A 12,206-nucleotide genomic window follows, 5' to 3' on the forward strand; every position below is an offset into this window, starting at 1 on the left:
CAGGCTCAGCGGCCATGGCTCATGGGCCCAGCCGCTCCGCGGCATGTGGGATCCTCCCGGACCGGGGCACGAACCCGTGTCCCCTGCATCGGCAGGCGGACTCTCAACCACTGCGCCACCAGGGAATCCCCTACTTTCTTGATGGTATCATGTGAAGCACAAAAATTGTTAGTTTTGATGTAGTCCAATTTATTTTTCTTTTGCTACTTGTGCTTTTGGTGTCATATCTAAGAAGCCATTGCCTAATCCAGTGTCATAAAAATTTCCCCCTTTGTTTTCTTCTAAGAGTTTTATAGTTTAACTCTTAAGTTTAGGTCTTTCATCCGTTTTGAGTTAATTTTTGTCTGTGGTATAAGGAAGCAAACAACTTCATTCTTTTGCATGTGGATATGCAGTTGTCCCAGCACCATTTGTGGAAAATACACATTTTATCTTATTTGGCCACGCCACACAGCTTGTGGGATCTTAGTTCCCCGACCAGGGGTTGAACCTGGGCCCTTGGCAGTGAAAGCGCTGAGTCCCAACCACTGGACCGCCAGGGAATTCCAAAACTACACATTTGAAAATAGAGTTTTCATCATCCTTTTACCTGAACCTTGAAATGAAGGCCTTTGTGGTCTTAAAAAAAACAGTTTGAGCAACGGCAGAGAGTTTGGAGAAAGGTTGTGTCCCCTTTAATGTGGGGTTCCTCCCTCCCTCCCCCAATCCCCAAAGTCTAGATTACCTGCCTGTTAATCCACCATTAGAAGTCTGATTCTGATTTAGTTGGTCTTGGGTTGAGGCCCTGGTATGAGCATTCATTAAAAGCTCTCTAGGTGATTCTAATGTGCAGGCACAGTTAAGAACTAGTGAAGTAAAAGGTTAATAGAAAGAGGACCAAAGGGAAGGAGTCATTAGAGGAGGCATTGTTAGAAGAGGAGCTATGCCAGGATGTGTGCTGGTTTGTGGCAGTGCAGACCTCTTCCTGTGCTGGAGCTTCATGACTGTTGTCCTCTGTTCTACAGGGGGCAGCATCTCCTTACTGAGGAAATAGTTGTACCATGTCAGTGCTTTTTGATCTTAGCAACACCTTGGGGATGAAACATGTGAAATAAGAGGACCCTCTGCAATGTAAAAACAAGAAAATAACAGCAACAAAACCCAACCAACGGAAGAGAGCATAGATCCCAAGCACTGCTTTTCCTCCTATAAATGAAGAAAAACATTGTTCTGTAGCACAAGCACTTTTTAAAAAGAACTTTTAAATTTCATTTTACAAATGATACAGAGAATTCTATTTTGCCTTTAGTTTTTGTCTTTTATTCTGTGGCCACTGTGAAACATGATACAGAGAGAATTCTGTTTTGCCTCTAGTTTTTCCCTTTAATTCTATGGCCACTGTGAAACAATCTGGCTTTCAAATAACTATGAGAACGCAAATTGAATTTTGAAATGAGTTATAGATCTTAGGCCTTTAAGTATGTAAAATATAAACAGAATGCCCTTTATTGTCTGAGACTGTATTTGCAGAAAAGCATGAGGACTGCAACCTGCTAAGTCTGAAGCGCTACCATGCCATGGTTTTGTGTTGTCTGAAATTCTTGGTCTGTCAGAAACAAAGCATATCAATGTGTTCCTCAGTAAATCTTGCCTTCAGTGATAAGTTCCTCCCCTTGTGTTGCTAAAAGTTTCATCTGATGTGAAAGGAAAGAAATAATTGATCAACAACACTTTCCATATTCCATTTCTTTTTATTTTAGTAAATTACCAGTAGCAGATCTCCTGTGATTGGTTTCAGAAATCATTTTGGATGGCACTAGTGTTTCTGAGTCCCATTAGGGATTTATTGTGCTCTGGGCAGGTATTCCTCAAAGTGTTTGGGAACCAGTGCTGGCCTGTGAACCATTTATTACTAGCCCACAATTAAAAAACACTTAAAAACTTGTATTGCATCTTGACATTGTCTCAATGTATTCATTGTGTTTTACAGAAGAGTTGGTCCTTCCCCACAGGTGGTCAAAAAGCTGGTCAAAAAGCACTGTTCTAAAGGAAGTAACTTTGTGGAGGAGGTACCATCTTTAAAGAAACCATCTTTCTTTTTGCATTCATTTTCTTTCTCTCTCAGGGATTTTGTATTAGAAGACATGGATCTTGCTGCTAATGAGCTCAGCATTTATGACAAACTTTCAGAGACTGTTGATTTGGTAAGACAGACGGGCCATCAGTGTGGCATGTCAGAGAAAGCAATTGAAAAATTTATCAGACAGCTGCTGGAAAAGAATGAACCTCAGAGGGGACCACCCCAGTATCCCCTCCTTCTAGCTGCGTACAAGGTAAACATATGTTCTGACTTGGAAATAGCTTAGAGCACAAACTCTTCAACATTCTCCCCCAATATTACTGTTGACTGATTCCACCACTGAACCTTGGTTTTTCTATGAATAAATTGGCTTTTACTCTTTGTTACGATGTGTTATTAGCAAATTTGACTACTTTGTTAAATGTTCTAGATGAAAGCTGTGTATTTATCATTAACTGTATCTGTGTATATTTTTAAATGATGGACATAGCCCCTGGTCTGTATGATAAAAGCTTGGTGAGCCTTGCAGTCCTCACAGTTCTCAAGCTTTAAATGCTTTCAGAAGTGAATGTCAATGGCTTGCTTATGAAGATGGATTAAAGCACACTGGAAATAGTAGAAGATGCCTGTTTTTTTTTTCCTTGGCCTAAAAGTATTTTGTTTGCTGTGACAATTATTAATCCATTTCCTGTCTTTCCTTGTAGGTCCTCGTAACCCTGGGATTAATCTTGCTCACTGCCTACTTTGTGATTCAACCTTTCAGCCCATTACCACCTGAACCAGTGCTTTCTGGAGCTCATACCTGGCGCTCACTCATCCATCACATCCGGCTGATGTCTTTGCCCATTACCAAGAAGTATATGCCAGAAAATAAGGGAGTTCCTCTGCATGGGGGTGATGCAGACAGACCCTTTCCAGGTACAATACTGCATTTGTTACTTATTAGATATGGCTTTCTTGGCAGTATATCATGAGACAGGAAATAACATTTACTGACATCTAATGAGAGATACTTTCCCTATGTTGTCTCATTTAATTCAATCCTCAGTGAAACTCTATGGGATGGGTTTTATTACCCCATTTTGCAGATTGAGAAACTGAGGCTCGGAGGATTAAGAAGCTTGTCAGAGAAACACACTGGGTGGAGCCAAATTCATGCCCCCTGATTATAAAACACACGTGATGGGGATGAGTGTTTTTGCTCATAGGAGGGATTTGAGTGTATCTTACTCTACTGTTTTCTCGAATCCTGTGATCCCTATCCATAATAGATATTTTAATAAATAGCTATTGGTTTATTGAAAGCATCTGAGTCCATATCCTCTAATAGTCCTTAGCCTGTTGGCTAGGTTTTTGTCTAGGTATATCCCTTTCTTTCAATTGAGTCTTTTCTCTCTGTTTCACAGTTCACTATGTAGTGCTTCTAAGTATACAGTTTTGCCAATAAGTTGAATTTAAGAAGCACTTAAATTTAGTAACATTGCATCAATGGTAGCATAGGAATTCCTGGTCCGATAGACCATTTGAGGAGTTCCCTTTTGAGAATAGTGTAATGTAGTAAGATTCGAAATTTACTTTTGAGAAAGAATAAGGGGATATTATTTGGGGATTTTATTTTATTCATTTATTATTGTTTTATCTTAGTGTTTATCTTATTTGCCCGTATGAAGGAATATGTAAGTTAATATCACAAATGGGTTATAGAACTTTTTGTGTAACTGTGTTCTGAAACCTTTAGTCTTCAGCATAACTGTTGAGGAAGTATGTTTTCTCTTCAGTGTTGTTTTCAAAAAAGATTCAGCAGTTGAAACTAAGCTTTATAATCATAATGCTACTCTTTAAGCCAAGACCTAATCAGTCATAAAAATCATCACTTGGTTTGGGTCTCCTTTGAAAGCTATTTTTGTACACTTGAGGAAATCATGGAAAGATTGCGAGAATTATATCAAAATCAGAGGAAGGGAACATTGTAAAACAAAAACCCAGGCTCGTAAGTTTTTTTAAAAAATCAACTTATGTATTTAAACTTTTAAATTCCAAATATATAACTTTCTTGTATTTACTGGGGAGGTTGTTTTTGAAACAACAAAGCTCAAAAAAAATGAAGTTTCCAACTCCTATCAGGAAGGTCCAGAGCATGTAGGGGAAAGAGCCAGAGAAAGGTGTCAGTTAGGCCAGCCTGTGCTGCTGCCTCGGATGCATCAGCCTCCTTTCCTGTCTTCCCCTCACAGCCTCCCTAAAGTCATTTTCTACTCTTGGGCACATGAGATGAAGTCAACAATTTTTAGGACCAGGTTGATGACACTTACTTTCTTTCTCCCCATCTTATAAAGTACATCTCCACAGACTGTTGAGTTAAGCAATAATAGTCAATGGACAGTGATTGCTCATTCTGTGTATCGGAGTTTAAAGTCAAGAAACATAGGTGTCTTGTCAACAAGCCAGGTTGTTTGGCCATTCCAAATGAATATTTTACCTTGCAGATGGAAATAAAAATGAGTCCTTAGAGCTCACTTGTAAAGAGAGAGCATTGGAAGGGTGTGGTTTTAGGTCTTTAATGTTGTTGATTCTATTAAAGTGCTGCTTTTACTTGTAAATGGAGATACTGCACCCTATTTTCCTATGTTTGATAATTCTGGGAAGCTGTAGACATGTAAAACTAACAGGATTTTGCATAGCACTTGGGAGGAAACTTAAGAATGCATAATAATGTAAGTGGTGAACAGAAACATATTGGGGAGAACTAGGTAGAAGAAGGGCAAACTGCTGGGCCTGAAAGAGGCCAGAAAAGTAAAAAATACATAAATCATTCCTATTGTCATGGTACCCAAACGCAGCTGCCTTTCAGTTAGGACTACTTAGCAGTACCTTTAAAGTAAATGGCGAGAATGTAAAGTGAATGTAGCTCCCATGGGAAAGCCCTTCAGCGTATTGTTCCCTTAAGGGCTGGCCTAACGTTCCCGGGGATCATCTGACACTCCTTGCAGGGAGCAGCAGTGACCTGCCAGATTCACCACCTCCAGTGCTGCTAGGTTTCTTCCTGACCACTGGTGGGTTTTCCGCTTGACTCTACCCAGGGAACAAAAGGCAACAGAAGTTGTTCTTTTTCTAAGTTTCAGCCTTGGGTAGGATACCCTGGCCCTAGCTCCTCTTCATGGAGTGAATGAAGTGACTCTGCGGTGAGTCATGTAAACATCCCACTCTGCAGCAGAAAATAAATAAGCTGACTTATTTAGTACTTACCAGATGCCAGGCCCTGTTCAAAGGGCTTTCCATATATTGGCTCATTTGATCTTTACAATATCCCTATTCAGTAGGTTCTGGTTTTATGTCTGTTTTACAGAAGAAGACACTGAAGTAGAGTGAGATTAGCTCACTTGCCTGATCTAATAAGGCTAGTTAGTCATGGAACCATGATTTGAACCTAGGCCACCCATCTTCAGAGTCTGAGCTCTTAACCTCTGATATGAGTAGTTTGTAGCTACATGGTATACCTGAAGAGTCTAGCTTTAAGTTTGATTTTGGAGTTCAACACTCTTTCTTTCAGGTCACCAGATGTCTTCTCTCTCAGCTCCCTAGTCCCCGAAGAAATAAGGTTCTTTCTGGCTGGTACTGCACGTCCAAAAATAAACGGTCCTCCAAGCCATTGGCCCTTTAGAATTTTCCTGAACTAGTCTTTTCCTAGGCATTCAGCCCAGCTCATCCTCCCAGTCTGCACCCTTATAGGTTAGGTTTGACTTACTGTTTGACTAAGTCCTTTCTCTTATTAACCTGCAGTTTTCTCTTCACATTCACATTCTTAGTTCTTATCCACCCCCGCCACGCCCCAAAGCAGATATAAGGATATCTGCTTTGACCCTGCCAGCCACCCTCTTGGCTTTCACCCTTCCGTGGAATCATTGAGTCTTAGAGCTCAAAAGGAACTTTATAGAGTTGATCTGGTACAAACCCCTGTTTTGTAAAGAGGAAATTGAAACCAGGAGAGGTGAAATAGCTTGCTTACCCAGCTAAATGTGACAGACTAGCACTTGAACCTTAGTTTCTTTAGTCTAGCACATTACATTTACTGCCTTCTGCCTCTGCCCTCATTCAAGCCAGGTTCCAGAATGTTAGGCCCAACTATTTTGTTTACTTGGGGCATTTATAATTTGTAATTGTAACATCCATATATACTGAGGAGGCCTGGGACAGTTCTCACGTACAATGAGAAGCTGCATCTCTGTATCTGTACTGCATAATTGGAACTTTATGTACCCATGAACTTTCAAGGGAAGGTTGAAGTGGATCTACCAATATCAAGGAGTTTGGGGAATAGCAGATCATGCACTGACTTAGAACTAAGGTAAGGACCTAATCAGAATTAGAGTCCAGGCCAGTGCTCAACGTGAAATGCTAGGACCTGTTTATTTACAAATAAAAGAGTAAAGTGATAACAGCTCTGTCGGGCAGTTACAGTATACTTGGCACTGTGCCGTATACTGTGCCGTGTATTCCTCAGTCTTCACAGCAGTCACATAAGGTAGTTAATATTTTTATGTCCATTTCAAAGATGAGGAAGCTGATGAGCAAGGGGGTTGACTAACTTGCCAAAAGTCTCACATTTAGAGACAAATTTTTATACAAGGAGAACTTGTAAAAATAGATGGACTGTCTGGTTTGGAATGGTTCAAACGTGTTCCTTCCTGAAGGCAAAGCTGTTGGTGAGATGATTTCTTGGGTTCCTTCCATCCCTACGGTGTACGAAAAGTGGCTCTGGGCCTGTTACCACCCATGCAGGGGGCCTGGCCAAGGTCAAGACTTCACCCCTGCCTCATGCCCAGGATGCTAGAAGTGCTAAGCAAAACAAGCTGCTGGAGAGTAGCCTGATTATATGCTGAGCATGTACCAGTGAAAGTCACAGAGACTTGGTCGTGGACTTTTGCAGGGTTTTCTTGGATACGTTTCTAATATGAGAAATCTAAGAAATCATGAGGTTATATTTATTTAATCCTTATTTTGAGGTTTCTCCAAGTTCAGATTACTTGTTTGATTTTTCTCCCCATGGACTTAATCCTATTGTTAAAGCTTCTGAAGTCAAGGTTTCATTCATTCATTCATTCAGTGAGTGTGTATTCAGACCCTACTGTACACCAGCAACTGTTCTCAACAGAGCAGTGAACAAAACTGTCCCCCCCGGGGCTTCCCTGGTGGCGCAGTGGTTGAGAGTCCGCCTGCCGATGCATGGGACACGGGTTCGTGCCCCGGTCCAGGAAGATCCCACATGCTGCGGAGTGGCTGGGCCCGTGAGCCATGGCCGCTGAGCCTGTGCGTCCGGAGCTGGGCTCCGCAACGGGAGAGGCCACAACAGTGAGAGGCCCGCGTACTGCACAAAAAAACAAAACAAAAAAAACCAGTCCCCCTACTCTTGCAGAGCTAGTCTTGGCTTTGTGCCTTTCTTCTTCTCTATCCTTTTTACCCAGAGGGAGTTTTTTTTGGTCCGGGAAGAAATCTGTTTTTTATTTTTTTGCTTTTTGCTTTTCACCAGATTAATAGTCTGTGTAAAAGGACTCTCTCCACTTAGAATTCCAGAGTATGTTACGGATGTCCACAGCGAGCCAGCCTGAGTGCGTTTTCTTTGTAAACAACTCTCAGGCACCAGGAATCCTCCTGACAGTCTTGGCTCACCATTGTTCTGCAGGGTGCCCAACTTGCAGAGAAGGCTGGGCGGTTACAGTTTCTGCCTTTCTTAACTTCAAGGCTGTGTTTTGTCTGCAAGACCGTTTTTGATACCTCAGACAGCAAAATGATTCCATAATCACGGTGAGAATTTGGAATACAGACCATTCAAGTGAAACTCCACGTCTAAGAGTTCAGTAAAACGCCATGCGTTTTACTGAACTCTTAGACGTGGAGTTTCACTTCTTTGTCACACCTTTTTTTAGTATGAAATAGCTAGTATAAGAAGGATATCTTGCATAAAGAAGCCTTGAAAATCAAAAGAAAGTTAGGAAGTCGCTATCCAACTTCCACTGGCCTTTCTGTCTGGTGCTGGAGGCGTGGATAGAAGCGGAGGAGGGCTGCAGAGAAGTGAGATGCAGCATGTTAGGTAATTGAAGAAAAGTTGTGGCCTGGGGTGGCATGGGATGGTCTGCTGTGTGCTACTGGCTGTTTTCTAGCATGGGACTTTGATCACTCTGTGGTATGTTGACTCCAGCCAGTTGTAGAGTGCACACATAGATCAAACCTTTTCAGATAGATGGAGGCCAAGTTGAAGTCTGGGCACTTCTCCTTGTTTTTGGAAATTCTATGAGAAGGGGAGAAAGAGCCCCAACTGTACACAGCCCCCTACTCACTGCCTGGCCATTCCTCAGTCCCTCAGACCAAATATAAGCACATTCTTTATCCACCTTGAGGACGAAGCCTGCAGAGAAATCAAAAGTAGCTCTTCCTCTTGCAGTGTGCTCCCCTAATTCAGCTGGATGGTATAAACTACCCCTTTCCAGTGATCCTTTTTCCTCATCACTCCCCTCTTCCTTGGCTGGCCGCCAGCCTAGCCACAGTGCCTCTTCTCCTGTCGGGTACCTCTCCAGGGGCCTGCCTTCCAAGATGACTGAATTCTACATCAAAAGTTAACAATCTCAGCTTGAGTTTTCATGGTCTCCAAAGACCTTTTTTTTTTTTTTAAAATTTAGTTTATATTGAAGCATAGTTGTTAACAATGTTGTGTTAGTTTCAGGTGTACAGCAAAGTGATTCAGTTATACATATACATATACCTATTCCGCCCCTCTCCCCCGCCATGCCTCACAGCTTGCAGGATCCTGTTCCCTGACCAGGGATTGAGCCCGGGCCCTCGGCAGTTAAAATGTGGAGTCCTAACCACTGGACCACCAGGGAATTCCCTCCAAAGACATTTTTATTTGGAAAATACATAAAACATTTACATACAGGGACTTCCCTGGCGGTCCAGTGGTTAAGACTCTGTGCTTCCAATGCAGGGGCGAGGGTTCAATCCCTAGCAGGGAACTAGGATCCCACATGCCGCGCGGCGCAGCCAAACAAAAACACTTACATACAAAGACAAAAAAAGAGGTATGAGATTTTTGATTTCTAAAAATATACTTTTTTTTTTTTTTCGGTACACGGGCCCCTCACTGCTGCGGCCTCTCCCGTTGCGGAGCACAGGCTCCGGACGCGCAGGCTCAGCGGCCACGGCCCACGGGCCCAGCCGCTCCACAGCACGTGGGGTCCTCCCGGACCGGGGCACGAACCTGCGTCCCCTGAGTCGGCAGGTGGACTCTCAACCACTGCACCACCAGGGAAGCCCTAAAAATATACTTTTAATGAAGTGAATTTTCTCACCTCTATCCCTCTAACTCTTCCACCCAAGCAACCACTGGTAATAATTTGATATACATCTTTCTGAATTTTTCCATGGCTGTACAGAGAGCTATACTTAACATCTATAAATATAAAATAGTTTTTGATTCACACATGCAAGAAAGGGCTTATGTCCATATTTTTGGCTAGACACATTGTATTAGTTTCCAAGGCTGTCGTAACAAAGTACCAAAGGCCAGGTGGGTTAAAACAATAGAAATTAATTTTCTCACAGTTTTGGAGGCTAGAAGTCCAAAATCAAGGTGTTTTAGGGCTCTTCTCCTTCTCAAAGGCTCTAGGGAAGAATCCTTCTTTGCCTCTTCCAGGTTCTGGTGGTTGCCATCAATCCTTGGCATTCCTTAGCTGTGGGAGCATAACTCCAGTCCCCATCTCTGCAGGGCCATCTTCCCACTGTGTGTCATTGTGCGTCCTCTCCTCTTCTAATAAGGATACCATTTAGATTGAATTTAGGACCAACCCTACTTAAGTATCACCTCATGTTTAATGACATCTGCAAGGACCCTATTTTCAAATATGGTCATCTGCTAAGGTTCCAGAAGAACTTGAATTTTAATGGGATCGCTATTCAACCCAGTATACACATTTTTCAGGATTTTATATTATTCCATTCTGTGAGTATTCCATAATTGAACAGTTTCTAGATTTTTTACTATTACAAAAAAAAGACTTGGGACATTCATATACACACACTTTTATATACATATACTATTATTTCTGTAAGATAGATTCTCGGAAGTAGAATAACTGGGTCAAAAAGCATGCACATTTTACATTTTAATAAATACTAACAAATTATCTACATAAACTTACACCAATGTGTACTTGCATTAACAGCATATGTAGATCATGAACACTGGATATTGCCGTTGTTTTGCCAGTCAAGAAACTGAAAAGTGGTATCTCACTTTAAGTCACCTTTTAGTGGAGTTGGATGTCTTTTCATGTGTTTCTTTTAGGCCATTTGTGTTTATTTTTCGTGAATTACTTGTTCATATTATCTACATAGAGAGAGCAAAGTAATGCCCTTTCCCTCTAGTCCTGCCCTCCTCATGCGTGGCACAAAGAGAGGCTTGAGCTCTCCAGTGACCCATGAGCAGTCAGAGGTGAGGGTCCTCAGGTGCACAGTCTGCCCAGTGTCTGTCACATGAGGCTCTTAATATAGTCTCTGACTCTATCTGTGCCTGAGGGGAGTATCCGCTGTAGATTTTAAGCAGTGACTATACTTCGTGATTCATTTGTATTACCTCAGCATGCCTTCTGGCACTTAAATATTTCCCAGAGTTAATTTGTCAGGGGGCGGGTTGTTGCCTGTTGCTATTCTCACACATTTTCTCTTCTAGATGAACTTTAGGATGCCGTGGTCACAACCCCACCCCATCCCCACCTTCACCAATAAGAGACTCTGATGGGATTCTATCCAAGTTGTATTAAGGTTCATATATGTATTTTTTTAGTAGACTTGACATCTTTATGATATTTAGTCTTCCCATCAAGGATCATGGTATGATATGTTTATTTAGGTCTAATTTTATATCCTTCAGTAAAATTTTCTAGTTTTACCTTTCTTGTTAAATTTATTGCCAGTTTTTATGAATGAGATCATTTTCCATTTCCATTTTTAAATGATTATGGTCAGCAGTGTAAGAACACTATTGATGTTTACATGTCTAGAGATCTCTTATCTTGTGTTCTGCCACATTGTTAAATTATCTGTTACTGTTTTCTTTTCCTTTCTTGATTTTCTTTGGGTTTTCTTCCTCCACCTGCTTTTCACATATCTCTACCTGTTAATCCCAAGAATATCTAAAGCTCAGAATGAAACTAAAATAAGTTACAGTTAAAATAATCTCTTGATACTCTTAGGTTCAGAACTGCCTGCTACTAGCCCATGAAGCACCTTTGTATAAATTAGAAGAATTTATCCTGACACTTTACTCTTATCTCCTGGGAAGACTGTCATAATTAATTGATTCATTTGGAATATGACACATTACTACAGAAAAATGTGATGATAAATATATGCAGCTCTCCAGTGTCTCCCTTAGTTGAGGAGTTCTTGCGCCATCTCAGCCTGCACAGACATTCTCCATAGTGATGCTTAGAGCCATAGATTGTGTCATCACTGCCTCTGGAATCACCCCTTTCTTCCCAAGCCCACTGCCTCAGTTAAGACTCTCGTTATAGGGACTTGCCTGGCGGTCCAGTGGTTAAGACTCCGTGCTTCCAGTGCAGGGGCATGTGGGTTCAGTCCCTGGTTGGGGAACTAAGATCCCACATGCTGCACATTGCGGCCAAAAAAAAAATTTTTTTTTTTTTAAAAAGACTCTTGTATTTCACCTCTCATCACAGTACAACCCCTCCCTCCCCCCAAAAAGGACAAAAACAAAGTATAACCGGGTCTTCCTCTTCTCAGCCTCTCTCTTCCAGGACACCCTAGTCACAATCCAGAATAACCTTCCTAGAAGGAAGCCCTAGAAGTCCTCATCACAGTCTTCCTCAGCAGCCTCTGTCCTCTTATCCCCGCCCCACCGCATCCTCTGCGCTCTTTCCACTGCACCCAGGTGCCTCGGTAATTCCTCTTGCCCCTCAGTCTCAGTTTGCTCATCTGTAAAATGAGAATAGCATTGCCTGCTCAGTAATTATGTGGTAAAGAGTAAACGATATATTACCTGCAAAAATGACTCGGGCTTCCCTGGTGGCACAGTGGTTGAGAGTCCGCCTGCCGATGCAGGGGACACGGGTTCGTTCCCCGGTCCGGGAAGATCCCA

General features: G+C 42.0%; 1 protein-coding gene across 9 annotated transcripts in view; it reads left to right on the forward strand.

The window, feature by feature from the left end:
* Positions 1–12,206, forward strand: part of C18H6orf89 (chromosome 18 C6orf89 homolog) — a 34,788-nt gene that overhangs the window by 6,044 nt on the left and 16,538 nt on the right. For 7 of the 9 annotated variants that reach the window (XR_008615673.1, XR_008615672.1, XM_028478822.2 and 4 more), the window contains 2 exons: positions 2,105–2,312; positions 2,764–2,977. Coding sequence is in view for 7 of the 9 variants with exons in the window: in XM_055079511.1 (XP_054935486.1) it covers positions 2,105–2,312; positions 2,764–2,977 (422 nt within the window). In the remaining 2 variants the exon portion in view is untranslated. Of the gene's footprint in view, positions 1–2,104; positions 2,313–2,763; positions 2,978–12,206 lie in introns of those variants that run through there. The other 2 variants (XM_028478825.2, XM_028478826.2) reach the window with 2 other exon arrangements.

The sequence above is a fragment of the Physeter macrocephalus genome, chromosome 18, assembly GCF_002837175.3.
Source record: "Physeter macrocephalus isolate SW-GA chromosome 18, ASM283717v5, whole genome shotgun sequence".
NCBI classification, from domain to species: Eukaryota; Metazoa; Chordata; class Mammalia; order Artiodactyla; family Physeteridae; genus Physeter; species Physeter macrocephalus.